Here is a 27901-nt window from a genome sequence, read left to right on the forward strand (position 1 = left end):
AGTTTTGGACTGAACCTTGTAAGCAATGTAGCAAGTCCTGTCTGCTAGGTGTGTAAAACATACAAACAAGGTGAGGACTGCCATGGTAGCCTGGAGTCTTGGCATGCATGCCTTTGCACGGATGCACTGACTTGCAGCATCTGTATTTCTGTGAAAAGAAACTCTGTAATCTCTGTTGACAACTCTCTCTTTTAGGGGCTACATCTGCATTTAGGGAGAGAACAGTTTGTGGTTGCTTTTGGTTTCAGTCGGACTGACAGCTTTAGTAGAAGCCACAGGAATTCAAATTCACACTAGTTAACTGTTGACCAAAGCAGTGGAGAAGAGTATAATCTCCCCCGTGAGGTTTTCTGTCTCTGACATTGCCTTTGCATGGAAGTAAAATATAGAATACTCCTGCACGTGGGCTTTGATCTTAGGAAAGGAGTATTTACTGAAGATTATTGGCCAAGGCTTGGAAACCCTGATGTTTAACTGGCCATTTTACCAGATACATAAATACTAAGAGATGGAGCTTGGCTTTAGGGTATTTTTAGTAATCATAAAGCCACATATTCAACCAACTACAGACTCAGCAAATCAGAATAAAAGCTTGGAGGGAAAAAGGCAGCATATGGGGGCTTGTCAAATATAAGTCCCAAATCTGTGCTGGAATCTTTTGGCACAAATTGTGGATTTAAAGAAACCCCAGAATTTTAGTTAGAAAGATCTTTTCAGTAATTTCTTTAGAAAGTGCCAGGTATCCTCCCCACCGTCTTCTTCCCTCCCTTCCTTCTGTCCCTTTTACATGAAGTTGCCCTTTATTACAGCCAATGAGCTCTTCGTAAGATTCCCCCACTTGACTCTATTGTCCAAATAATATTCATTTGTATAGTAGCCTACATCTCTTTGAGTGAACTTAGCTCCAAACAATTTTTGTTTTATAGTGTCATTTTATCTACATGAAACAGTCCCTACATCAGTTTCTGACAGGATTTATCCTTTATGTGAACTTCATAAACTGCAACAATTTTTTACTAAGGATGATATGACATTGATCGCTGGACAAGGAACCCAGAAGACTTGGTGTCTTCAGTCAGGTCATTGCCCCTTTCACAGTCACTTCTTTTATCCATAAAGGATTGTTGAAGTAGCGTGTGGGGGAAAGGGGTTCCAGAAAACAAAGTGCTGCTCCAGCTAAAGCCAGTACCATGAACCACACCAGTGCGTAGTATCTCAATATCCACCTTCACATCACTGACTTCAGCCATCTTCCTTACTCAAGAATTTCCATGAATACACAAGCAACTAAACTGAATTTTATTTCTATCCCCATCCACAATTCCATTTCTCTTTAGGCAGCAATGGTGACATCAAGAGGGTGTGCTAGGCAAAGGTAATGCTAGGAGGAGCCAGGTGAGTCACCTCTATCCGGAGCTGAATGTCCATGTTAGGATAGAAGGTGAATCTACTTTTAGCAGAGACAGAATGTTCTAGGCAATTCCAGACAGTCAGTTCTAAGGATATACAAGGCTCACTGCGGAAATAATGTGGCAGCTGTCCAAACTAATCATGAAGAACGACAGCAACTACTCAAGACCATAGTAGCAGACTGAGGTCTATTTCGGTTGTCACTGCGTGGATAAGTGAGATCATTTTGTATCTCTGATTGATTTCCAGAAGCCAAATAAACTTTTTCTATTCTCTAAAATCAATATTTATTTCTCAGTGTTCACAGATCAGAGCGCAGAGAGAAACTCTGCATGTAGGCACAGGTCTTCTGTGAATTTTAATTTCTTCCACTTTCATTTGTAGCACAGTTGTTTAACATAGTATATTAAGTTCTTTAATAAACACAAATGCAGTCTCTCTGTTATAGGCATAAAATATTGCCCCATTAAAAATTCTTAATCACTGAGATTTGCAAGCTAATAAGAGGGTATGAAAATGATTTAATAAAAATGTATTTACTATCACAGATTCATCACATACTAAATCCATTTACTTTGGACAACACTAAGGATATGTTAAAGACTTCGATATAGTAATCTACATACCAATCTCATTCTAAAGGAAAAATTTGTTTTATCTCACCATTTGGAACATTTTTATCTGTTTATAATATTTGTATAAGAATGGATTAGCAAATAATACATGGAAACTTTTATATTATAAAATTTGCATGTATGGATTCACTCTACATTTTCATTCAATGATCACCATTTTTTTAAATATGGTATTGTATTATACGCACACTCTAGTTCACTACTTAAACTAAACTGATTAAATACACCTCACAGAATATCCATTTTCCTATAAGTGGCTGTTTAGGTTGTTTCACACATTCTGCTCTGGAGACCAAACAGTCTTCAGCAAAGGCCTTTGCACACAAATGGTGGGTTTTTTAAAGCAGGTACCTGGAGGTTGAATTGGTGGGCTGTTTCTCTTTCGCCAACACTCTCTGTGAAGTACGTATGCTGTTTAGACTGCTTTGTGAGGATCCATACTGTTATTTTTATTCCACTTACATTTTCATCTTTTTATTATGAAAATTTTCTTAAATAAAACTGGAGTCTGTTCAACATAAATATACCATACCACTAGCCAGTGTCACAGGCTGGTTTTAACAGTAAATAATGATCAAAGAGTGGCTCAGTTCTTTTCTTACAAGATTGAAATGTGGTGATATAATTCTACCATCTTTTCAATATTTGCCACCCAAATTTCTTCTCTAAAGAAATTTTCCTTATTAATTATTTGACTTGTTCAGATGATAGCTCAGACAAAAGTACAAATCAGATTGATATTGAACCATCCTTCCTCACCCCATGGACTGCAACTAAGAACCAAATTTCTTAAGAAATTTTTGTCATGTATTTTGATTACAGCCATAGAAAATGACTAAATATAGGTCTACATATTCTACCAGAGAAGTAGGGTCATTGTTTTGACTAAACCTGTGTCATTTGGGGCATTTGGAAATGGTTTGGGGGAGAAATTTGGAAGTGTTTAGAGCTATGAACTTGAGAAGCCCTAGAAAGCTGTAATACAAACTTCATGAGTGAACTTGATAGAATTTCAAACTACAGAGTAGATAGACATGCAGACAGCAAAGTCAGCCTGTACTCATGAGGTCTTAGATATAAACAAGGACTCAGTATGGAGAACTACACTAGAAACCATTTATACTGCATTTTGTTGAACTGTTTGCTTACATTTGACCTGTAATCTGAAAAACTGTATGAAGCTGAATTCTAAAGTAACAGACTAATAAATTTCGTAAAGGAAATTTCAAGGTAACATTACTTGGAGAATGTAGCTTGGTTATCACTAGCTACTCCTAACCAGGTTTATAGTGATTATTTGGAGCAAATTGTCGAGCAGAAGCATTTATAAAACTGGTTGTTATTCAGGGAAGGAGATTTTAAATTCATCCGAAGAGAATGCATTTGTAGAAGAAATTAGCACCATTAAAAAGAAGGTAGTCTCTTTGCACTGAAGCTGTAGTAGAGGTCATTGAGGACATTTTATGAGTTGGTGAGAACCTGCCTACCAAAGACTCCAGGGTGTAAAACTCCAATCTCGCTTGACTTTTCTTTGAAAAGAGTGCTATGTACACTTTACTCAAATATGGCACCTAGAAGAACATTTTCCCTCTTTCAGCCACCTAGACACTAAAAAGAAACTAAAATTCTGGCTCAAGAAGGATCAGCTACTGTTTAACTGTCAGCAGAACTTGGTCTTATCCACATGGTTATATAGGCATGCAGAATGTCAAGAACTGTGAAATTATCGCATATTGTTCTAGTGCCCCACAGAAAACCCTGTGGTAGAGACTCTGCAGAGCAGGGTCAAATTCTCTATAGGCTCTCCATGAAAGGGCTTTGTATGAAATTGTGAAGGTAAAGCCTAGGTTAAAGTGAGAACATAAAATACTGAACAAAGCAGAAATGTGTGCTGAGAACAGCTGGAGGCACCAAATGGAAGCAGCCAAAGTGAGAAATCATGTGGACCAAAGCTCTGATGGTGGGACTGTCCAAGCCCTTTGGCACGCATCCTGACATTTTCCTCAGATGCTGGACATGGAGGTACAGGATTTAATGCATTCCCTCCCTAGAATATTCTTGCTCTGATCTCATTCTTCTGTGTTCCATTTCTCCTTCTTGACTGGGAATGTTTACTCAGTGCTATTGTATATTGGAAGCAAGTAATTTGCTTTTGGATTTTCCAGGGCTCACAGCTGAGAGATTGCTTTTAGTCTCAATAGAAATTCTGTACGTAGATTTTTGAACAGTGTTGGAAGTGTTAAGACTTTGGGGACTGTCAGAGATTGAAAATCAAACATACAAAGCTAATTCTAAAGAAACTTAGACTTTGGGGGAAATTCCTGAAATTCTCAGATAAAGCACAAACATTAGTATTATATTTTTGTTCCACAAAGTTTTGTTTCACCTTATTTTTCCTTAAATAGAGCCATACTAATTATAAAATTAACTTTTGTGTCATCACCTTTCAAATTCTGCAAAGAAATCCTCCTAATACCACTGTCATAATTTCAAGAGTGTAGATACCACAGCCTCCAAAATAGTCATAGTTGCATTATAGCCTGCTGAGAAAGATTCAAGGGAGAGATTTCAATGAAATAAAGAAGACTTCAACTTTTAGCTAAAATACCTTTGGGGGAAAACAACTTTTATGCTGGAAACAGCCAAACAAAATATTTTTCAAAAGCCACTTTCAGACATTGGGACAGTGCCATGACAACCAGAATCTAAGGGATCAATAAGTCTGAGGAAGAGAACTTCAGTGGGAAAGCAGATAAGCTTCAAGCTATTTCTACCCTCAGGAAATTTCATGATTCTTGATATACAAGAACAAATAAGGAATCCAAGTAGAAAAACAAAGTGTGTTGGGGGTGGAGTAAGAGCCCTTGTAATCAAGTCATGACACATGCATTTGAATTTAAGTCTCCCAAAGAAGTCAGGACTTGAGGATCCAAGATCCTGGAAGCAGTAAAGAAAAGAATGGTGGGATTAAAAAAGTTTTATAAAATTACAGTCTACATTCAATTCACTTGGTTCCATCATCAAACGGTACATAAAGGAAAGAAACAGACCCCTAGGCAAGTACAGGCAATTCCTGACTTGAACTCTTTTGGCTTTATGACAGTGTGAACATATTAAACACTCAGCAGAAACTTTACTTTGAAATTTTAGTTAGTATTAGCCTTTGTGAATGAGGTTAATGTCTCTTTAAGCAGTTTCCAGGGAATTATCTAGCTCATTTTTCTGTGACGTGAAGATACATACAAAGTCTTCATCCAAGAAGAGGGTCCTCAGTAAAAGTGACCAAGCAAAACCCAAAATGTGAAGTCTCTAGAACCATAAGAAATCAATATGGTTTGTAGTAGAAACTGAAAGAAGACACATTCCTTAAGCCACACATAGAAGATGCATTGTACTACTAAATGTAGGAGCCAAATTCACAAAGCTCATAAATAAAACAGGGAATGCCCTAAAGAACTGGTGACTGGAAAATATACTTTATAGTCAGCATAAAAATAATTAATCTTAAAAAGTGATCATTCTAGCTTCATCAAAATTAACAACTCTCACTCTTCAAAGGATTTGATCAATAAAATAAAGCATCAAGTCAGAGATATAGAAAAATGTGTAATATATATCGCCATGTGCTTGTTTTAATATCTAGACTTCAGTTCTTTTTACCAATTTAATAGCCTTTGAAGTAAAATATTAATACATATAGTAACATGCATAGATTTCAATGATGGTTGATATATTTTTCTTGAATGTGTAATATACCCATATATTCAGCATAAAAATTAACTATAGAAAATATTAGGGGGCTGAAGAGATAGTTCATCAGATAATACAAAGTTCTCTGATCTGCATGCAGGTGCTATATCTTGCAGCAAATACACACATACAGGCACACACAGAGAATAAATAAATGTGAAAAGTAAAATAATGATGTCAAAGATAATTGCAGAAAACTAAGTGAGGGTTAAAATAGAATTCTAGTTCATGTTAACTGCACAGCCAGACAATGTAGTAATATTAAAACAGGAAGCATCTGAGCAAACCTTTTTAAAAAACTTTTCTCAGTACTGAATTGGTAGTAAAGAGGGTAAGTATTCTAGAAAACTTGTATGGCTATTATGAGACGTGAACATATGCTTTTGAGATCTACTGTTTCATTGGATTCTTGCTGTGCAAGCAAGGGAATATGTTTGTAGTACATGGTAATACATGAATTGTCTGTGAATTTCTGGGCCAGATAGGATGAGAACATATATAGGGCATGAGACACTAATTTTCAGTTGATGTTTAAACGTGATTTTCTGTCTTAAAGTAATAAAACTTAACAAAACTATTTCCTGTTCATAATAAATTGAATATGGTAAGCCGAACATGGGTATTAATTACTGTCTCCACTACAGAGATAAAACAACAACCCTTCTGAACTCAATAAAAAGCATCTGTGAAAGCAAGGGATGTTGCTGTGGCCACAATAAGCATCATTCTTGAAACATTCTGGAATTGTCTTTAACCATTGTCTATGGTCATCTATGTTTTATTCTCCTCTGTGACTTATTATTCAATGTCTTGACAAGCATCCTTATTTTCCTGACTGGAAGCTCCTTCTCTATTGGTTAGCTCTCATAATGCCAGAAAGTGCTATGTAGGCACATAGAGAAAAATCAGCAGGGGTATTAATTAGTCTTTTAACTTACATGCTACAATTCCAACTTGCCAAGCAAGAGGTATTTACTTGTGCAATAATGGCACCACGGTTATGCTTGTATCTGAGGCCCATTCCATACGGAAGAGATCATGTCTGGTATGTGGACCTGGTCAAGGGCTTGTGATTCAGAAGCTCATAGACTCTAGGAATGAAACTTCCATTTTTGTTCTGCAAAGTGATCATGTCAATCTGCCTTTTGTTTTTTTCTTTTTAATTTCCAGAGACGACTCCTGTCCTCATCCTTGATCAAAGAAATTTACATTTCAGCAAACAAGAGTTAATGTAGTGACTCATGATTGGTCAAGATGCTAAGAACAAGTGACTATTGACTGTTCATGCTTCAGTGGGACACCAACACACTCCCTTGAAGGCTCCAAAAATATAGAAAAGGGGATGAAAAGAATGCAAGATCCAAGTGATAAGGAGAAAGACCATTAAACACTGTCTAAGGGGTATGACCCAGTCTACCAAGTCAAGAACTCTCAACAATTGAAGTTATCTGCGTAGGCCTGTACAAGACTGACTCTTAGATAAGAACAAAGTTACGGGATCCCTATCCAGAGTGTGTGCTGACGGAGATGTACTGGTGGAGGAAATCATTGTCTTTAGTGACATGACCACTGAGATGGTGGTTAACTTCACTCCCACGCCCATGTGAGTAGCGCTCGTTAAACCCAGTGAGTCACAGAACAAAGCAAAAAGACATGAAAGTCCAATTGGAGCGTGGTGGTTCAAGGAGGAGGCACTCATATGATGAAAACTGGAGAAGCGAAGGCAATGTGTAACCAGAGCATATTATCCACATGTAAGAATTTGTCAAAAAATAAATTAATAGAAACATGGTCCAGCTTAAGCAATACTTTCTGGCAACATTTCCATACCTTTGGATTAGTTAAATATCCCACAGTGTTCTGTGACACTTGCATTTCTCCTTGACATTGACCCTTCAATGTGTAGTCTTTGGTTAAATATCATTTCTCACAAAGGGCAAGGGTCAAATCTGTTTTTCCTACCCCTGGGTTCCCTGTACTTATCATAGTGTCTAGTACATAGCAGGTGCCCAAAAGACATTATTGAGTGAATTAGACACCACCATTTATCTTCCAGATTTGAAGGGTATATGTCTACAAACTTGAAGCCATTCTAAGCACCTGAGAAAAATGGATTGCATCCTGGGATCATAAAACTTTTGCTGTGCACACTATAGGCAAACCAATATGCTTTGTAGGAAACTGTCCCCAGCAGTGTTACTATAGTTCAGATGTGCTTTTACCCTTTGGAGTCTGTGTGCTGGAAGTTTTGTCATGTATGACTCCATTAAGAGATTAATAGAGCCAGGCGATGGTGACGCACGCCTTTAATCCCAGCACTCGGGAGGCAGAGGCAGGAGGATCTCTGTGAGTTCGAGACCGGCCTGGTCTACAGAGCTAGTTCCAGGACAGGTTCCAAAACTACAGAGAAACCCTGTCTCGAAAAAGCCAAAAAAAAAAACAAAAAAAAAGAGAGAGATTAATAGAACATTTTCATGGGAAATGATTAGGCCATAGAAGATGCTGCCCTAGGGAATAATGTTGGTCTTTGGAATGAGTTGACTCTTGAGAAAGTAAACTGATACAGAATAGCTTACACTAGGTATTTTTTCTCATTCTATGCTCTGCTGCATCTGTTCCTATTTCTTTGCTATATTGTGATGAAGTCAAGCAGGACTTCATCCTAAAGAAGACAGATAGGGCCTCTTGATCTTAGACTTTGGGCTTCCTAAACTGTGAGCTAAGCAAATCTCCTTTATTATAAGTAACCAGCTTTAAGTATTTTTTATAGTGACAGAAAACGAATTAGTATAATTATTGAAAATATTTTTATTCTTTTATTGTATGATGATATACATATGCATGTGTGTACACATTAATTTGTGGGCAAGTGCACATGCATATATGTACATATAAAAGGCAGAAGTCAAGTTCAGGTCTTGTTTCTCAGAAAGCATATAGTCTTTTTTGAAACAGTCACTCCCTGTCCTGGGACATACTGTGTAAGCTAGTCAGCTGGCCAGTGAGCTCCATCTTTCTTAAGTTGCTCCTACTAATAGAAAGTAATGAAAGCAGAGCATACATCTTTAAAACTGAAAACTTATGTGAACGGTGTTTCTTTTTGGTACTGTTTTCTTCTAAATGGTTGTTTTTCTGTATCTTTAGCAGCATCACAATCAAGACATGATCTAGTTTTACAGGCAGCTGGTTCTTCATATATTTCAAAGGAAATCTGCATAGAAAGTGTTATTCAATAGCCTTTGGCCATTGAAAGGTTCCTTTGGGCCTTTGAAATGAAAGTAGAAAAGGGTTTGGGGTGAACCTAAATAAGTATTTATTATTTTTATATTTTATTTTATTATTTATTTTGATACAGGGTCTTACATAGCCCAGACTAATCTTGATTCTTTCTATGTAGTGGAGAATGACCTTGAGCTCCTAATCCTCTTGTTTCTACATCCCAAGTGCTGGGATACATGAATTCACCAAAACACATTATATATAGTGCTGGAGATCGAACCCAGGGCTTCATGCAAGGTAGGCACTTTAACAGCCTATCTGTATCCTCAATCACTTATTTTTTATTTTATTAGTTAATTTTAATAATAAACTTACTTTAATTTTGGTCTGCAACTCACGTGCATTTTATTTCAATAAACAGTATCTTGTTTTTACTTGGTTAGGGTCTTGCATTTACTATGAAGCAAAGAAAAATAAAACAAAACTTTCTTCCCATCTGTCTTCAGTCTGAAGCAACTGAAAGTCATTTTATAGCCTGGAACTCACATAGTAAAATTACCAGCAGTGAGACCTGGTTTTACTTGTGCTTCTTTCTTTTCACCACACCATACAAATGCATGCTGCGCTCATGCTCTGAGATTTCCCTTTCCTTGCATTGCTAGAGTTTTCTACATGTTATACAGAACTGTGTAGACAGAGAGAACAAGATGAGTCTCTCTGGGTAGCTGGACATGTAACAACATTGAGATTCAGGAGCCTTGGGATGGTTACTCGTAGGCTGACTGTGAGCACCCAAGAAACAGAAAATAGATCCACAGAAGATGTAGGAGGAAGATAGACTTCTAGCCTTTCTAAACACAGGAGCTCGGTAGTTCATGTGGTCCAGAAGCATTCCAAATCTCACAACCTGAGTTACCCAGTGTTACTTTTTCATATTATTTATAATAAGTGCCTCTTTCACCTTTACTTAGGCTGGCTTAAGTTGGTGTCTATGACTTGCATCCCCGGAGTTCTAATTAATGAGCCCGCAGGCTCTGTCTACATAAGCCAAGTCTTCTAATCCCATTGATACTTTTTTTTTCTTGAGTGCTCAGTCTGCAAACTGCCAATATTTTTGCTTAGAGATTACCTTTACAAACACAGTCCCACGGCTTGCATCCCTTGTGGTCAGGTAACACTTCATACTGGATGCTAAGGTGGACAGATGGAATGCAAATGACCTCATCTTTCTTTAGCTGGGGCCAAGCACAGACCAGTTGCCAAGGTGTGTCAAACAGGGCATCCATCCCCACACACATCTCATACTGAGTAGCCTTTTGTGACCCTATTTCCTGCAGATCTACAGTTTGCCACTCCACACAGCATACATAAAACAAGCTGGCAGTAGTCGTATATACTGTTTCCAGAACAATCTTTCCTTGGAGGTATAACAAGGAGTTTTACGTTTTTATAATATTAATGTTACTATGTAACAATGAATGATAGTGACTTTGTGAGAACACTGAAGTATATGCTTTACAGAAATATCCTCATTTAATTTTAATAACTCTTAAATAAGTATAGGTATTGCTCTATTTTATGACAAATATGTAGATGTCATAGAATCTCCTCAAGACTAGTAACTTAAAAGTAGGGAGATTATTTAAACATTTGCTACAGACTGTTTATGTCTTCCCAAAATATAGATAACAAAGTCCTACCTTAGTGTGATGTTAAGAGGTAGTTGGCAGGTGATTAGATCATGAGGGTGGAGTCTCACAAATGAGATCAGGGCCCTCATAAAAGTACAGAAGAGAGCTTGCTGCCCTTTCTCTCTGCCTTCTGTCTTGTGAGACTATGAGAAAAGATCTCTCATTGGAACACAACAATACTGGCATTTCTCAGTCAACAGAATTATAAAAACAAAATTTCAACTGTTTAAGCCACTAACCTATGATACATTTTGCAATGGAAGCCCCGACTAAGATAACATCTGACTCAAGTTATCCCTCCATATAAATTACCACATTATACTCTTTGTCGTTTAATGCGCCTACTTCCATTGTAATCATGTTACATCAATAAAGTATAAATTCATTTATGACATGCTCTTTAGCTTATTTGTTTTATTAAATTCATAAACAAATAAATACATTGTTGATGTAGCAGACACAATTTACGAGTGATGAAAATAAATGTCTTTGTCCAGGAAGCAATATTTCAGTGATGTGGGAGTGATTTCTTTCTAATCTGTTGCTTTCATTGGTTAATTAATAAAGAAACTGCCTAGGCCCATTTGATACGCCAACACTTAGGTGGGTGGAGTAGACAGAACAGAATGCTAGGAGAAAGAAGCCGAGTTAGGCAGTCGCCATGATTCTCCCACTCCAGACAGACGCAGGTTAAGATCTTTCCTGGTAAGCCACCTTGTGGTGTTACACAGATTATTAGAAATGTGTTAGATCAATATGTAAGAGCTAGCCAATAAGAGGCTAGAACTAATGGTGTTTAAAAGAATACAGTTTCCGTGTAATTATTCCGGGTAAAGCTAACAGGGTGGCGGGACGCAGCCTGCTGCTCCTCATTTACTACATTTCAGTCCCATTTCTTCCTCTTATCAGAATGGCTTTGACCTTTCCAAGCCTGTTCCTTATTTGCAAAGTGATGTTATAAATGTACCTAGGGATCATTACAAATAATCTCACGAACATGCTTCTAAATTAACTTTAGACCATTTGTATTGTTGACAAATGAGCCCAAAATCTTACATGGGGAACCCGAATATATCTCAATCACACAATTCATTTAAATGTGAAAGAATTGTAAAAGGTAGCCTGTATTCATATGGGATTATCCTCTGCTTAAAGCTGTAATATAATCTGCTCATTGTCTCAGTTTAAAATTCAAAATAAAAAAATGTGAATATTAAAAGCAGCTATTTCTATGCCATTGTGTACTCAATACAACCTATGCTGGAAAAAAAATAAGGAAAGGATTTGTGGTGACTCCAATTTGCTCCCCTTGGTGGGAAACAGGTTTCATCCATTCTTATCTTCCTGGGGTCACTCATGCTCCTTGCTCTTGAGCCAATGACCACTCTGGGTGCCACCCACCCCTCACATTGTAGTGTTCTCCTCCACATGCAAGGTACTTAATGAGAATGTTCCTGAATGCTAACTCTTCTATTTTACTCTTTCCTCATGTCATAACTTCTTTCATGAATGCTCTACATGTTTGACAATTGAACTTCACATCCATAGCTCTTGTTGAGACCTTTATTTTGATGACCAAACTTAAATTTCCAAGTAACCCATGGACACCTCCACTTGGGTGCCTTTACACTATCTTCTGCCAGTAACTCCAAAGTCCAACTCATTAACATCTCCCTGTCTCACTGCAACCTATAAGCTTCTCCATAATCTTGTGTTTCTTATCATCTAGAGACAAGTTGTGACAGCCATATTCTACTTTTATTTCCTTACCTCATCTCCCCTAACTGTTTTTATGGTTCAGATGAATGAAATTCAGGAAGAAAAAAAAATTCCTTAGATTCAAGTTTCATTCCAGTGGTATAACTCAAGACTTTTACCTTTTCCTTTCTATAGTTAACCTTGTCCCATAAATTTATAAGAGATCCTGACATTCCACAGAAACCTTCATTGCACTTTGTGGTTAATAGAAAAAAAATATCTAACATTGCACTAAAAATTGGAGACTAACTATAGCTGTCATCTTCCTACAGCGCTAAATTTATTCACTCTCTCCATCCTCACCCCATTCCATGGGTTTCATTTTTATCAAATTCATGCTATGGCCCAGAAGTAAATGGACTCTGTGTACTCTTCACTTATTCTTATGTGAAATAATGTCCCTGTAAAGTGATAAGTTCTGCTGAGCAAATTCACAAAAGTGATGCCCAAGATACAATGCTATTTAAAATTCTTCAAACCTTCCCTAGGCTGCAGCACAGGAAGACAGCCTTTCATGTCTGGGAACCTAAAACTCATGCAGGGCCTTCATCATGACACATGACACCCATATTAACTTATATTTGTGCCTCCTTTATTATACTGCAAGTGTCATTCTCTTATTTGTTGACTCTAAATATTGTCTAACATAATATCAAATGCTTAAGTGTTTCTAAGATAACAGTTGAAACAATAATTGATTACACAAATGATAGAATCAATGGTATAAACTGCTGAGTAAATGTTCTTGTCATGTAGTATAATTCTATGACAAATGCCTCAATAAAACTGACTAATGTTTTTTATAAAATAAAATTAAAATTACAATAATGCTAAAAACCATACATTTTATGATTTAGGGGAACATATGTAGTGGATAAGAGGTCCTTATACACACCGATAAACACCAGAGAAACCAAGAAAGCTAAACACACAGGTTTGTCTCTTTAATGGAGGGAGAAGTTTGTCTGTCTTTCTCCTGGAATTCTGGGAAAGGATGTATTTTATAGCCTGGTGATCACCTGGTACTGTAGGGCCAAGCTTCACCCCTATCCTCCAGAATATTGTTTGTTGATCCTAGGCTTTCCCCCATAAATCTTCAACATTTCTTCTAAGCCATAAAACCCATCCTTTTGAGTGATATCACGTATACTTGACAACACTCTAAGTAACTTCAGTGTTATCTTAGAGCCAGGTCAGTTCTGCCTCCCATGGGTATTATATTTACCACAGTCATTCTCCTTAGACCCTAAATCTTGAACATTCTGAGTAAGCAAAACCTATTTTTATGAAAGAAACCAGATATACTTTGTAAAGAATGTAAACATATCTTGAGTTTTATTATACTCATGAGACTGAGTTAATTGTCATCAGAAAACTTTTAGCAAATTGTGCTGTGCTTAAATATAGCTAAAATAAAGACCTGGGGCCAGACTCCAGAAGTCTGTCCCAGCACTGGATAAGTCAGGTTGAACTGAGTTTCATTCTTACCTTCTCTATATCATTTTCTTCCAGCCTGATGCTTGCAGAAGCCCCCACAAAAACAGTCTCGGAATATCAAGACCTTATCTCATGAGCCACAATAGGGTATAGGTTCTTATCAGAGCAGAGATGCGTCTACCACTTCATTCTGTTGTTTGTTGGCTGACTATCGAGTTTCTTCTCACCATCAAAGTAGGACAGAGAAATCAAATGCTGACCAGGGGATAATATTAAAGCAAAGGCTTAATGACCAATCCCTGAAGACAAATAAGATCCTAGTAGGGAGCTACTGAATTTTTATTTCTGTTGCTGTCACAGAATACCCCACGAATAGAGTTCAGAGGGGAAAGGGCTGACTTTAGCTCTCAGTTCCAGGTTATAGCTCTTCACAGTACAGAGGTCACGGCAGCAGGAGCCTGAGAGAGTCGGTCACATCATGTCCCTAATCGGAACAGAAAGTGACGAATGCATATATGCTTTTACTCCTCATCAGGACCTACTGTCCACACTTAGAGTGGGTTATCCCACTTCAGTTGACCCAGTCAAGTAAATATGTCATATCCCATCCCAATTAAGACAACTTCTCATTGAGATTCTCTTCCAGAGAGTTTTTATATTGTGCTAAGCTGTCAATCAAAACTAAGCATTGCAGGGGTGAGTCTCACACTACCATTTCATGCAGTACATCAATTGGCTCTTGAATTCAGAAAAAAACAAAAGCCAGAAAGCCATGCAAATGCTTGGAAAACATCACAACAATCTAATAATCAGTTCTTATATGGAAGGGGGCATTAATATTACTCATGTATCAACTCCATACTTTCCTTGTGGTCATAGTTTGCTTTTATGCTCAATTAGAAGTACAGAAGCACAGAAGATTTTATTGTAACCTATCAACTCCAGGAACTGCCAAACTGACCTCCACTGGTTTTATATTAACTTAACACAAAGTATAGTTGTCAGAGAGGAGGAAACATCAATTGAGAAAATGTCTTCAGAAAAAGCAGGCTGTGTGTACGTCTGTAGGGCATTTTCTTCATTAGTGATTGGTGGGAGAGGGCCCATCCCAATGTTGGAGGGGACACTCCTGGGCTGTTGGTCCTGGGTTCTATAAGAAAGCAGGTAGAGCAAGTCATAGGGAGCAAGCCAGTAAGCAGCACCCCCCCCCATGGCCTTCAGGTTCCGGCACTGCTTGAATTCCTGCCCTGACTTCCTCCAATGATGAACGGCAGTGGGTAAGCCAAATAAATGCCTTCCTCCTTAAGTGGCTTCGGTCACCATCCCATCCCAATAGGAATCCTACTGAGGATAGTGATGTGGGATGCCCCTCTGTAAGTTGTGAATATGTCTTATTACCATTGATTAATAAAGAAGCTGATTTGGCCAATACTCAGGCAGAATAGAGTCAGGCAGGAAATCCAAGCATAGAGAGAGAAAGGAGGTAGAGTCAGGGAGATGCCATGTAGCCACCAAAGATGCCAAAACTTTACTAGTAAGCTGTGGCCATATGATAATATACCGATTAGTAAAAATGGGTTAATTCAAGTTGTAAGAGTTAGTTAATAATAGCCTGCGCTAATAGGCCAAACAGTTTGTAACTAATATAAGTTTCTGTGTGATGACTTAGGACTGGGCAGCTGATGTGGGATTTCCCTCTGCATGTTGTGAATACCATTGGTTAATAAAGAAGCTGCTTTGGGACTCTTGCAGCACAGAATAGAACAAGGCAAAGCATAAATTCCAAGCAGATAGAGGAGGAGAGGTAGGCGGAGTCAGTAAGATGCCATGTAGCCAGCAGAGGAGTAAATCGCAAACCGCCAGCAGGAACCTTGCTGGTAGACCACAAGCCTCGTGGTAATATATAAAATAATGGAAACAGGTTAATTTAAGATATAAGAGGCTATTGACCAAGCCAGTGGTTTAAATAATATAGTTTCTGTATAATTATTTTGGGTCTGAACATCCAGGAAACAAAGTAGCAGCCTCCACCAACAGGCAGCCAAGAAACAAAAGCGCAGCCTCCAGTTACAGAATAGTTAATTATTTTCAGTTTATTTCGCAAATCAAAACAACTCTTGTGTGGTAAAGAGAACACTCCTCCATTGCCGGTGGGAGTGTAAATTGGTACAGCTCCACTGGATATCAGTATGGCGATTTCTCAGAAAATTAGGAAACAACTTTCCTCAAGACCCAGTAATACCACTTCTGGGTATATACCCAAAGGATGCATAATTGTACCACAAAGACACGTGCTCAACTATGTTCATAGCAGCATTGTTTGTCATAGCCAGAACCTGGAAACCACCTAAATGCCCCTTGACTGAAGAATGGAGAGGAAAATGTGGTACATTTACAGAATGGAGTACTACACAGCAAAAAAGGAAATGACATCTTGAAATTTACGGGCAAATGGATGGATCTAGAAAACATCATATTGAGTGAGGTAACCCAGACCTAGGAAGACAAATATCTTATGTACTCACTCATAAAGTGACTTTTAGACATAAAGCAAAGAAAACCAGCCTACAATTCACAATCCCAGAGAACCTAGACAACAATGAGGACCCTAAGAGAGACATACATGGATATAATCTACATGGGAAGTAGAAAAAGATAAGATTTCCTGAGTAAATTAGGAGCTTGGGGACCATGGGAGAGGGTGGAAGGGGAGGGGAGCAGAGAAAAATGCTTAGCTCAATAAAATCAATTTTTAAAAAAAAGACTGAAAAAAAAGACCAAAAAACTTTCAGTTTATTTAGGAAATAACTCAAAATGCTATTTTGACAGTCTTATTGGAATAATCATTTTTTTAAATAAGCATGCCACTTATCTAGTAGTTTTACTTCTTAGTTAAGTAATGTCAAATAATTTTTGCTGTAAGAGGAAGTCATAACTAATTTGTGTTAATGACTTCCCTTTTAAGTATACTGCCAAAAAAGAGAAAATTTCTGAAATCTTTATATTAGTTCAGAACTAAATATTTTTAGGTTAAATAAATCAGACACAGCTAAGGAAAGTAGAGATATGAAAGGTAAATACACTTTAGTTGGCCTTCGCATGTTAGGTTATGCCTCCAAGACTTATAACAAAAACAAAACAAAAGTAAAATAGACGTGACAAAATAGCTAAACCCAAATGTGAAATGTATTGGTTAAACACCTCCCAAGTTTTCTTCCAGAAAATGCATAGCAAATGCTTAAGAAATGTCAGTTCTATCAGACATCTTACTATGACTAAAACTAAAAGTATTTAAATAAACTTGGCAAAACCAGCTATGTGCCATGATCTCTCCTGTGTATTTAAAGGAACAGCTGCTAATAGAATGTCTCTGGGCTTGTGGACCCTAAAACAACTGTAGGCCAGGTGGAAGTCACTCATTATGGTGTCTGAACAGACAGCTGAACACCCTTTGCACACCGTAAATGTAGGAACTGCACATTCAGGACGGCAATAAACTCATAGGCTGACATATTAGCTAGAGTTTTCAGCCCCTTGCTTTAGCTGTAAAACTCTGCCAGTTTTTGTTGCTGCAGAATATAGTAGATTGTTTATGATTTTGTAATTTTGGAGACAAACCAAGGAAAAATGGCAATAAAAAGGCAAAAACATGAGCAGGCACTGAGGTTATTGTTGTATTTTAAAATTATAGTCTTATGGAGAGTTACAACAGAAGCAAGAGGAAAATAAATGAAAAAAAAATGGAATAATCAAATTATTGTTTTCCACAGAAACACAGTCCCAGATAGCCACTATGGGTCAGCTCACTTGCATGGAACATATTGAAGAAGCTACAAAGGGTGCTCAGAAAAGCTTCAAGTTATCATTATTAACTGGAACTAAATTTATCAACAGAATCCTCTGATAATGCTTGGTAATTTATAGCTAATAGTTTACTGGTGAAAATATGTCTTCCAGAATAACCAAATCAGCTTAGATTACATCTAAGTTCCCTTAGAATGAAAAATCCCAAATCAAATTAATTTCTAAATTTGTAATTGGGAAAGCAGTTTGGGTGTAGGAGTCCAGTCCAAACATACAGTGGCCCTGGCTGCTCAGGAAGTGCCAGGCCTCTCTCCTGTGATGTCTAAGAGCCCTGTGGCGTCCCAGTAGTAAGTATAAGAGTCTTTACTCACAGTTGTCTCAGACAGCTTTCCCATCCATCCACAGAAAAGCACATTCCTGGACATGAGCACAAGACATCTCAATCCCTGAGATTCTCAGAGCAAAAACTTTGAGAAAGGACATATGACCAAAAATCACTAAATTTTCTTAAGAAGTAAAATCAAGGCATGGAACAAGATAGTAGATGATAAGATGAAATCTTTATGACTTACTGCCTGTGACTACTCCAGTTTAAAGAGGCCCCCGCCCAGTTTGTGTGTTGTCTGGGTATATGTGTGAATGTGAGTATGTGAGTGTGTTCGGCATGGGCACTTGTGTGTATAAGGGGATACGCGTGCCTGTGAGAGCATGTGGGGACCAAAAGTGCAGAAGAGGATGTTTGGTGTCCTACGCTGGTGCTCTATACTTTATACCCTTGTTGGACTCTCTCACTGAAGCTGCAGCTAGGCTGGCAACCCCAAAACCCTAGCAATCCTCCCTTGCTTGTGCCGCTCTCCATCTCCCAATGTGTTGGAGTTACAGGAGCTCAACCAACCCTGGCTTTTTATGATTTTTTTTTTTTAAAAACTCAGGCCCTCATTCTTTTGCACCAAGGGCTCTTACCCACAAAGCCACCTCCCTCACTCCAAGGATGTCTTCTTTTCTGACGTTTTGTCTTCTTTCACCTCGTAATAAAATTGCTAGGATGCTATTTACAGCTGTCTGCTGGGGCTAATGGTCTTTTTAGCTCATGCAATGGACATGTAGTTTCACTCTCATGTTAAGAAGTGTCTTGGAGTCACTATTGATGGGAAGAAATGTCATGACAAGAAAAAAGTCATTGCTAGACACCTTTTATGACAAGCAGTTTGTAAAGGACGTGAAATGAGAAATAAGCATGAATGGTTGGCTTCATTCTAATGTTGCTAAGTGTTAGGGATGTTTTCATTTGAATTAATGACTATGGTTTTCAAAGATCCCCCCCAATTCTGCATCACAGCCGTAGATTACGATTTCTGTAAGATGTCCATATGTGGTTTACAAAATATAGGTCTTAATGCATGTAGAATTTTAGATATATATAATAAGATAAGAAATTTTATACCAATTTAAGACAGGCAAAAACAGGCTAAAGGAATTTGCAGTTAAAAGTTACATTAATTTGTAGACAACTTCATTTTCTTAGCTACAGGGGAGGAAGTGACATCCATACCTCTTACCTGCTAGATGACTTACATGGGTGTAATAGCTATAAAATGCTATATGTGATGCACCTGTTGCTATTGACATCATTTTTAAAGCCATCTCAAAGAGTCAATGTAACCCTACTAATGGTACATCATGGTACATCTATGCCATTTTTGTTTTGCTTTGTTTGGTTGGTTGACTTTTTTGGTGGTGGTGGTGGTTTTGTTTGTTTGTTTGTTTGTTTGAGGCATGATTTCTCTGTGTCACGCTGGCTGTCCTAGAACTCACTTTGTAGACCAAGCTAACCTCAAACTGACAGAGATCTACCAGAAACCTCTGCCTCCTGAATGCTGCTATTCAAGGCACAAATCACCACTGTCATGCCCATGTCATTTTTCAAAATTATAAATACTGCATAAAATGTGTTTTCATAAGCCTCAGCAAAATGGCACTTGCAAATTTTAATAAAATCATAAAAAACAGGAAAATATTCATCACAAAATCTTTATTATCCAGAATTACCAGAATGTAAATTTTTGGACTTTGATGTTCAAGTTTAGGGCTCCTTATGTATGTTTTGCTTTGTGACTAAAAAACTATTCTGATCATGACCATGAAGATGAGACACCCCAGTTCATGTGCAACACTGTGGAACATGTTCGTTACAATATGTATTAAAGTTTAATAAATAAGAGACCTAGGATAAGGCAGATGCTTCGGGGACATCATAACAGCACGTGTTTGATGCTCCACTGCAATCCAGTTTTGAAGTAGCTCTCTCCCAAGGGTGCTCAGCATCTTATCTTCCACCCCAGATTGCTAGAAGTGTGGTTTCAGAATAAAAATAAATCAGGTGCTATCTTTGACCTCGGTCTAAACTGTCTCTTAAAACTAGTGTTAGTCTCTTAGACCTGGGACCAGACTGTATTGATTCTCCATAGACTGGGAACCTACATAATAGGGAAGACGTTCTTGACAGAACTGTAGCTTGAGCCTCTATGAAAAAAATGATAAAAAACGACACACTTCGGTCAGTACTGCTCCATGATTCTTGCTGTTTCAAAGCAATGAAAAACAAAGAGCACTTTTAAGTTTATAGCCCTACTCCAACAATGAGACTTGAAAAGCTTTGAGAAAGTGAAGGAAACCAATAAGCAATTTAGACAGAGAGAGGTTAAGAGGAGAGGGAATGGGGCAGGAGGGGAGGGAGAGAAAAGACGACAGAAACAGAGAGAGAGAGATCGAGAACCCCAGATCGGACAACTCACTTGGCATTTCCTGCCCCCGGCTTCTTTCTCCGGAAAATGTTGAGGAAGGTGTTGGAGCGGCATGGTAGCTTGCCATCACCAACGTGCATGCGTACTACGTCAGAGGTGGTGAAGGCACTGCGGACATTCCTCTCGGGCTTGGCAATAATGATGTACATCTTGGGAGTGAACATGCACCCCAGGGCCACCGTCACACTGAGGCTCACTGCGAAGCAAGTCGTGATGATCTTGTAGTTGCTCCCAAAATAAATGGGCACGAAAGCCAGCCAGATAATACAGGTAGTGTACATGGTGAAGGCGATGTATTTAGCCTCATTGAAGTTGGCGGGCACATTGCGGGTCTTGAAGGCATAGTAGGTACAGCTCATGATGAGGAGTCCATTGTAGCCCAAAGGGGCCACTACACCCAGGTTGCTGGTATTGCAGATCAGGTAGACTTCCTTGATACTCGGGTAGGACAAAATGGGCATGGGAGGCTCCATGATGATCAAGGTCACCACTAGGGTCAGCTGGACACTAATCAGGATGGAGGCAATGATCACCTGGGCCCAAGCACTCATGAACCGAGGCTTCCGGGTACAGATCTTCTTCTTGCTGCCTGCCAAGATGCGTGCAATGCGATTGGTTTTGGTCACTAAAGCAGAGTAGCACATGGCTGAAGAGAGGCCGACCAGGAGGCGCTGGAGGTAGCAGGATGTGGTGGTAGGTTTAGCGATAAGGGTGAAAGGACACACATAGCCGAGGAAGATGCCAGCCAGAATGATATAGCAGAGCTCTCTGCTGGAGGACTTGACCACAGGTGTGTCCCGGTACAGCACAAAGATGAGGGTGACAAACAGAGTCACGAGGATGCCCAGGCAAGAAAAGGCGATGGCTATGATAGATTCGATGTCACTCCACTCGAGGTAACGGACAGGAATGGGTTCACAGCCTGCAAGGAGAAAAATGATTTTAATCTGAGTCTCAGATTTCTGTTGAGCAATTTCACTGGTGCTTGCCAGTTATTAGAGGTATAACCAGTCGCATCATTCACGATATGTGCTGGTATGCCTCCACGTTACTCAGACCTACTCTGTTGCCTTCCCTGGATAACCACATCTCCAAACTTAATCTCATTACAGTCTGATGTGACTTCCTTCAACTTGCAACGTATGTTTTCCTTCAGCTTCAACATTATAAGTGATTGTCACCACCTTGGTGAAGTTTAATTCTATTCTTTTATTTTAAAAAAAGATAGGAAACAAAAATAACATGGGGATAACCAAAAGGAATATACTAATAAGAAAGAAATGAAGAATTATTTTTGTTATGCAACCCTTATACATCAGCTCAAAAGACTCATACACAAATTTTAGCTAGCAGAGTATTATATTTGCATGTTTATGTGTATGTGAGTATGTATTATAATTTGAATGCTGTCGAAAACCTCACATCTTCTTGTTTACCACATCTTTTTGTGTTACTTAAACTCCCATGTGTTGTCCAAGTCTGTCAATTGGATCTTTGTGTTAATAGCCCCCAACAGACAAGCCAAAGAATGAAATCTCTCTCCATTCAACTCTGATCATGTGTCTCTAAGGAATTGCTCAGGAGACAACTTCTTCACAAGAATCCATATCACAGTATTTTCCCAAACTGTGATAGTAGAATTATTTTAATGACTCTAGAGAGAGAGAGAGGGAGTCTCTGTTCTATAGCCCTAGAAGAGAAACCCCCAAGGGACCAGAAAAAATCAGTTTTACCTCTGTTTAGTCCTTCAGCACCAACCCACCTCAATGGACATGATTTTATTCACCAACTATTGAGTGTCAGCCTTTACTTCTGAGGATCTGGAAAATGCTCACATCAACACAGGAGTGTCAATCAGTCAACCACAATCTCACACAAATTCCTACTTCAATAGATGTTGTCAACCAGTATGTTCTGGAAATTCATCAGTCCCTAAACTCCACACTTTCTAAGAGCTCACAGAACATGTCATGGCATCTGCTCAGGGGAAATTTATTCCTCAAGGGTAGCTACCTTTTGTAGTATGTAGTCAGCAGGAAATTAGTTAGCTTTTGTGCTCTTTCTGTCTTTTCATTCTTCTAATTCACATATAGTTGGTTCTCAGTATCCACGAGGAATTGGCTTCTTTCCCAAACTGATACCAAAGCATAGAGAATGTTCAAGTTACTTATCTGAGATGACATTTGCATAGAACTATTTGGTCCTAGTATCTGACAGTGGTACTAAATATGTGGAGATTCTAGTGCCTTCCTTGGGATGGATAATATTTGTATGTAACCCAAGTGGTTTAAATTGCATCTAGATTATTTATAATACCAGAATGCAATATTAATACTATGTAATTAGTTATTGTATTATATTGTTTTAAAAAATGAGGAAAATTCCTGTATCTGTTTATGATATATAACCACTGTAGTCCTATAGAACTGACACCTGCAACCATCATAAAGCTTACAGTATACTAGTCATGATGAAATGTCTTTGCCTTTTGCTTTTTCCCCAAAGAATGTGGGATGTAAGAGGTAGAACTGTTAGACAAAGATGATTGTCTGTCTATCTTTGGTCTTTCCATTACTCATGTTTCTAGAAATTTCATTGAGATCATTTTGAAGATGTTAATTTGCCAAATATTGGAGGTCCTGTGACCAAGAGGTTCACTCACTGAGTCCCTTCTTGGCCTTAGGTTCATCAGATTTCTCAAACCCCGAGGACAGTTCAAAGGCTCAAGCTGCTATTCTCACATACTACATGTGAGGCAGACCCAACACTGTTCTAAGTAGGAAACTTTTCTTCTAAGATTTTGTTGTTGTCTTTATTTCATATTCCTAGAATACATGATTTGTATATCTTTGTAGAAGATCTAAGCTTAGTATTCAAATAAAGCAAGTATATCTAATTTTATATTAAGTATTTCAAAATTTGGTTTTAGAGCACACCATTTTTGTAATTAGACATAAGGGTTCTTAAGAGTCACCAAAAAAGGCTAGAGAAATGGCTTAGTTGTTAAGAGTATAGGCTGCTCTTCCAGAGGACCCAGGTTCAATTCTCAGCATCCATGTGACAGCTCACAACTGTCTGTACCTCTAGTTCTAGGAGATGAAACACACACAACCCAAATAGAGAAAGTATATATGGGCAAAACACAATGCACATAAAATAAAAATTATAAAAGTCATCAAAAACTGCTATACAGTTACACATAATTTATAAAATAACATTTTGCATATCTGCTATGTTCATTGTTTTTGCTATTTTTTATTTAAATTTACAGACTTATTGCATGTGTGTTTTGAGTGGGGAGTCTTGGGTTTGAGGTTTTTTTTCCCTCTGCTGAATTATAAGGAAGTTGATTTATCAAAATCAGATGGAGACATGTATGTGGGAGAAAACATGATCTAAGCCAACCCTGGGTTCTAAAGCTTAGAAATTATTAAGCTAGTAACCAACAAAAGTGTCATATGTGGTAGTTCACATCTGTAACTTAAGAAAGTAAATGTCTAAAAAACACGAAGAAAAAGTATCCCAATTCCATTTAATCTAATGACTTTACTCGTGAGAGACTCCACCACTCAAGAGTTCTTTCTTCAAACTTCTAAAAGGAGTGGTTCTTTAAACTATTTCAACTAAATGAAACCTTATATAGCTTGGATTAATAAAGTCATTCAGATAGGAAAAACAATCCTTTGTCCAAACACATAACTGATAGTGTGAGATTATTCATAAAATAATCTCTTTATTATCTTGGGCAAAGTCCTACAAATTTATCAGATGAGATCAGTTTTCAGTTAAGATACACTGTAGGTCCCAAATATGGTCAAATCAGAACTGCCCAGACTTGAAGTTGCTGACACATTATATGTAATTCCAGAAATAGCTATTGTTCCAGAATCCCTGTAGAAAAACAGACTACACGGAAACAAAGATTAGAACTTCACATATAAATGTAGACCACCACAGGACCTAGATTCTCAAGAGTTTTTTTTTTTCAGATGAGAAAGCTACTTTCTGCTCTAAACAAATCAACAAATAGAGCCATTACCTACTCCAGTAAGATGCTTCTAAAAAGATCTCTACTAATTCTGACCCTTGATATTTATGTCCTTGTGCAACCTCTGATCTTCAATATGAACAGAGTCTGTGACTTGCTTCTAATCCACAGGATATAAGAAGAAAGTTGATGGACTGTCACTTCTAGGATTATGTTACATAAGATGGTAGTATGACTTGATAGTCAACATTCTTCCTGACCTGAGTTAGCTAACTTGTCATGTTATAGTGGTCCATATGACAAAGAACGGAGGATAGACTTTTCAAAACCACCTATACAAAATGGATACCTTCATCCCAACAGTTTATTGGAAGCATGTCCTGAAAACTACCACAGATAAAAGTTGAGAAGTGCAACTTTCTAACATCACATTAGACATTATTCCCAGCCTTCTAAAAGATACTCCAAAACAGAGGACCAATTAAAACCATGCCCAGGTTTCCAACCCACGGAAACTGTGAGATAACTATGTGCTGTTTTAAGCTACTAGATTGATGTGCTTTATAACAGGGGACAATTAACTCAGACACTAAGCCCAGTTCCTTAATTCAACAACCAACATTTAGACCCTTGCCTTAATGCAATCACAATCATAAACCAAATTAGTCAAAACATCTTTAGGCCTTGTGCTGTATCATGAAATTTAATGTGCCCATCCATATTAAATTCCTTTAATTATCAAAAACTGTCCATAATTTTCTGTTACTTAATTAACAGTTATAAATTATTGCTATTCTTACTTCCAATTTTATGCCCTCTGATACTCACAACTGAGTAACTTTAAAATTTTTAAGAGATGAAGCAGAATCTCAGGGTTATGTTTACCTCAAGAAGCATTCCTACTCACAACAGAAATTTTAAGTACTAGACCTTGACTTCTTGCCTTCCTATGTATATTAAAAATAAAAAGGAAATCTTCTAGGATTGATAAACAATAAGAAGCCTAGCCCATATTATAAACATTGTGTCTCAATATAATTTTTGTAGTAAGTTTGGCATCATCTGTGGTTGACAGTAATGCTAAAATAAAAACGAGTAAAGATATCTATTCATGGCTGGTATACTTTCAGAATAATTATTTTATTCTTATTCATCATCTGAAGAAATTTTTTGAGATAGTACCAAGGATCAAACCTAAGACTCTTGCATCCCAGTCAAGTACTCTACCTTTTGCTACATCAAGAACCATGAACATTTCTTTTTCAATCCTTCCGTATTCTCTAAAAATGAACAGTAATATCAGTTGTTTGGTTTCTTACTGTTACCAAAAAAAAATGGCTGTCATAAAATTTGGTTCATAAAAGAAAATATTATACAAACTTAAGCACTACAAAGTATGTTAGAAAGATTCTTTTTCATAAACAATAATGTGATGTGCAAAGAACAGTCTGATTTAAAAGTCCTTACCAAAAATCTCACATCACACAAAATTATTTTTTCAATAATAGGATGATGAAGGAAGGTCATTGGTTAAATAATAAAGAAACTGCTTGGCCCTCATAGGTTAGAACATAGGTGGGTGGAGTAAACAGAACAGAATGCTGGGAGGAAGAGGAAGTGAGCAGATGCAGGGCAGCTCCTCTCAGAGCCAGACGCCATGCTCTCCTCTCCAGAGCAGACGCGATGAAGCTCCAACCCAGGATGGACGTAGTCTAGAATCTTCCTGGTAAGCTCACCTCAAGGTGCTACACACATTAATAGAAATGGGCCAGGCAGTGTTTAAAAGAATACAGTTTGTGTGTTGTTATTTGGGGGCCTAGCCAGGCAGCCAGGAGCTGGGGCAGCAGGAACGTAGCCCGAAGCTCCCCTCAACAATAGGAAATCCACAAATCCACAGAAAAGTTTAAGGATTCAATCACAGACACACAAAAATAAGCAAGGCTACATTTTTGAAAGAAATCCCATAATTATTACGTAAGATTCACAGTGATAATCCTGCAGATAACATGAAGGTTATCTAGAAGCACCATATGGGCTACATTGTGAATCTGATATAAACTCCTCATAAAAAAATGAAATCATTTATTAGGAGAAACAAATTGGCCACAAGATTAAAGCGCAATCCTATTTCCAAGATAGTAGAGATGTAGCCAGTTCATGCTTAATTTATAATTTACATTAATCTGAAAATCGTGAAAGCTGGGCCCTGAAATCAAAAAAAAAAAAAAACTTTTTTGAGAATTTCTAAGGGATTGCATACACACAGCTGCCCCTTCTATCATTTACAAATATGAATTAGCTTAACTTATGTGTTTTTCAGAAGAGACTAAGGTATTCTGTTGTGGAATATTACTTTAACTAGGTGAAGATATATTACATTTGTCTTTGTTGTATTTGTTTAATTACATAAAGATGTGCTGCCTAAGGCACCTGATTGGTCTAATAAATACCTAAACAGCAAATAGTTAGGCAGCAGAGGGATAGATGGGGCTGGTGGGCAGATAGAATAAGTAGGAGGAGGAATCTAGGCTCAAGAGAGGGAGAGAAGAGAGAGCGAGGGAGAAAGAGAGGGAAACATCTGGGGCCAGACAGCAGACAAACAGTTACCAGATAGACAGACATGGAGTAGGACATACAGAACAAAAGAAAGGTAAAAATCCCTGAGGTAAAACATAGATGAGGAAAAACAGGCTAAATTAAGTTATAAAAGTTAGTGGGACAAGCATAAGATAAGGCTGAGCATTCATAATTAATAATAAGTCTCTGTGTCATGATTTGGGAGTTTGTTGATGGGCCAAAAGAAAGCCTGATTGATACAGTATCTCCTATTAATATGATAAAATCCTTACAATGATAAAAATATGAATAACTTTTTTATATTTCTTAGCTAGAACATTCTGATTTATGATTCAATGGTATGAGGAAACATTCATCACAATGCTTACTCATGAATTTACACTTCAATAACACTGTCTTCATCATTTTCAAACCTCTGGGAAATAAAAAGGAATCTTAACATCACTGAATACTTAACTGATTAGTAAATTTTAAAAGCACAGCTGTGGAAAGTCTAGAAACAAAATGTCCATTTTGTTAAGTTTCTAAACCCAAATCTTCAGAACAAACTACGTTGCAAGGTTATCAAAAGTGGTACCAGCTGCTCGCTGATTGGATCTGAGACAAGCTCCATTGTAAATAATCTATGTCTGATACTATAATACAGTCAAAAGCAATGACTGGGGAAGGCAAAGTGTCTAGAGGGAATCTTGTTAACTACTGCTCAGTTAAACTGACACTAAATATCTAAATATTTCTCAGCGTTGACAGCCATGAATGAAAAATCTCAAGACTGCTCAAGGTGCTGAGAATAAGTGACACTTGGTGTATCAACCCTAGACAAGACTT

The 27901-nt window shown here is 37.8% G+C and overlaps 1 protein-coding gene across 3 annotated transcripts in view; it reads right to left on the reverse strand.

Annotated features, from left to right (window-relative positions):
* Window positions 1-27901, reverse strand: part of Grm1 (glutamate metabotropic receptor 1) — a 389047-nt gene that overhangs the window by 14438 nt on the left and 346708 nt on the right. For all 3 annotated transcript variants that reach the window (XM_057762221.1, XM_057762223.1, XM_057762224.1), the window contains one exon: window positions 20500-21430. In XM_057762221.1, coding sequence (XP_057618204.1) covers window positions 20500-21430 — 931 coding nt within the window. The remainder of the gene's footprint in view (window positions 1-20499; window positions 21431-27901) is intronic.

This window comes from Chionomys nivalis, chromosome 2 (assembly GCF_950005125.1).
Source record: "Chionomys nivalis chromosome 2, mChiNiv1.1, whole genome shotgun sequence".
NCBI classification, from domain to species: domain Eukaryota; kingdom Metazoa; phylum Chordata; class Mammalia; order Rodentia; family Cricetidae; genus Chionomys; species Chionomys nivalis.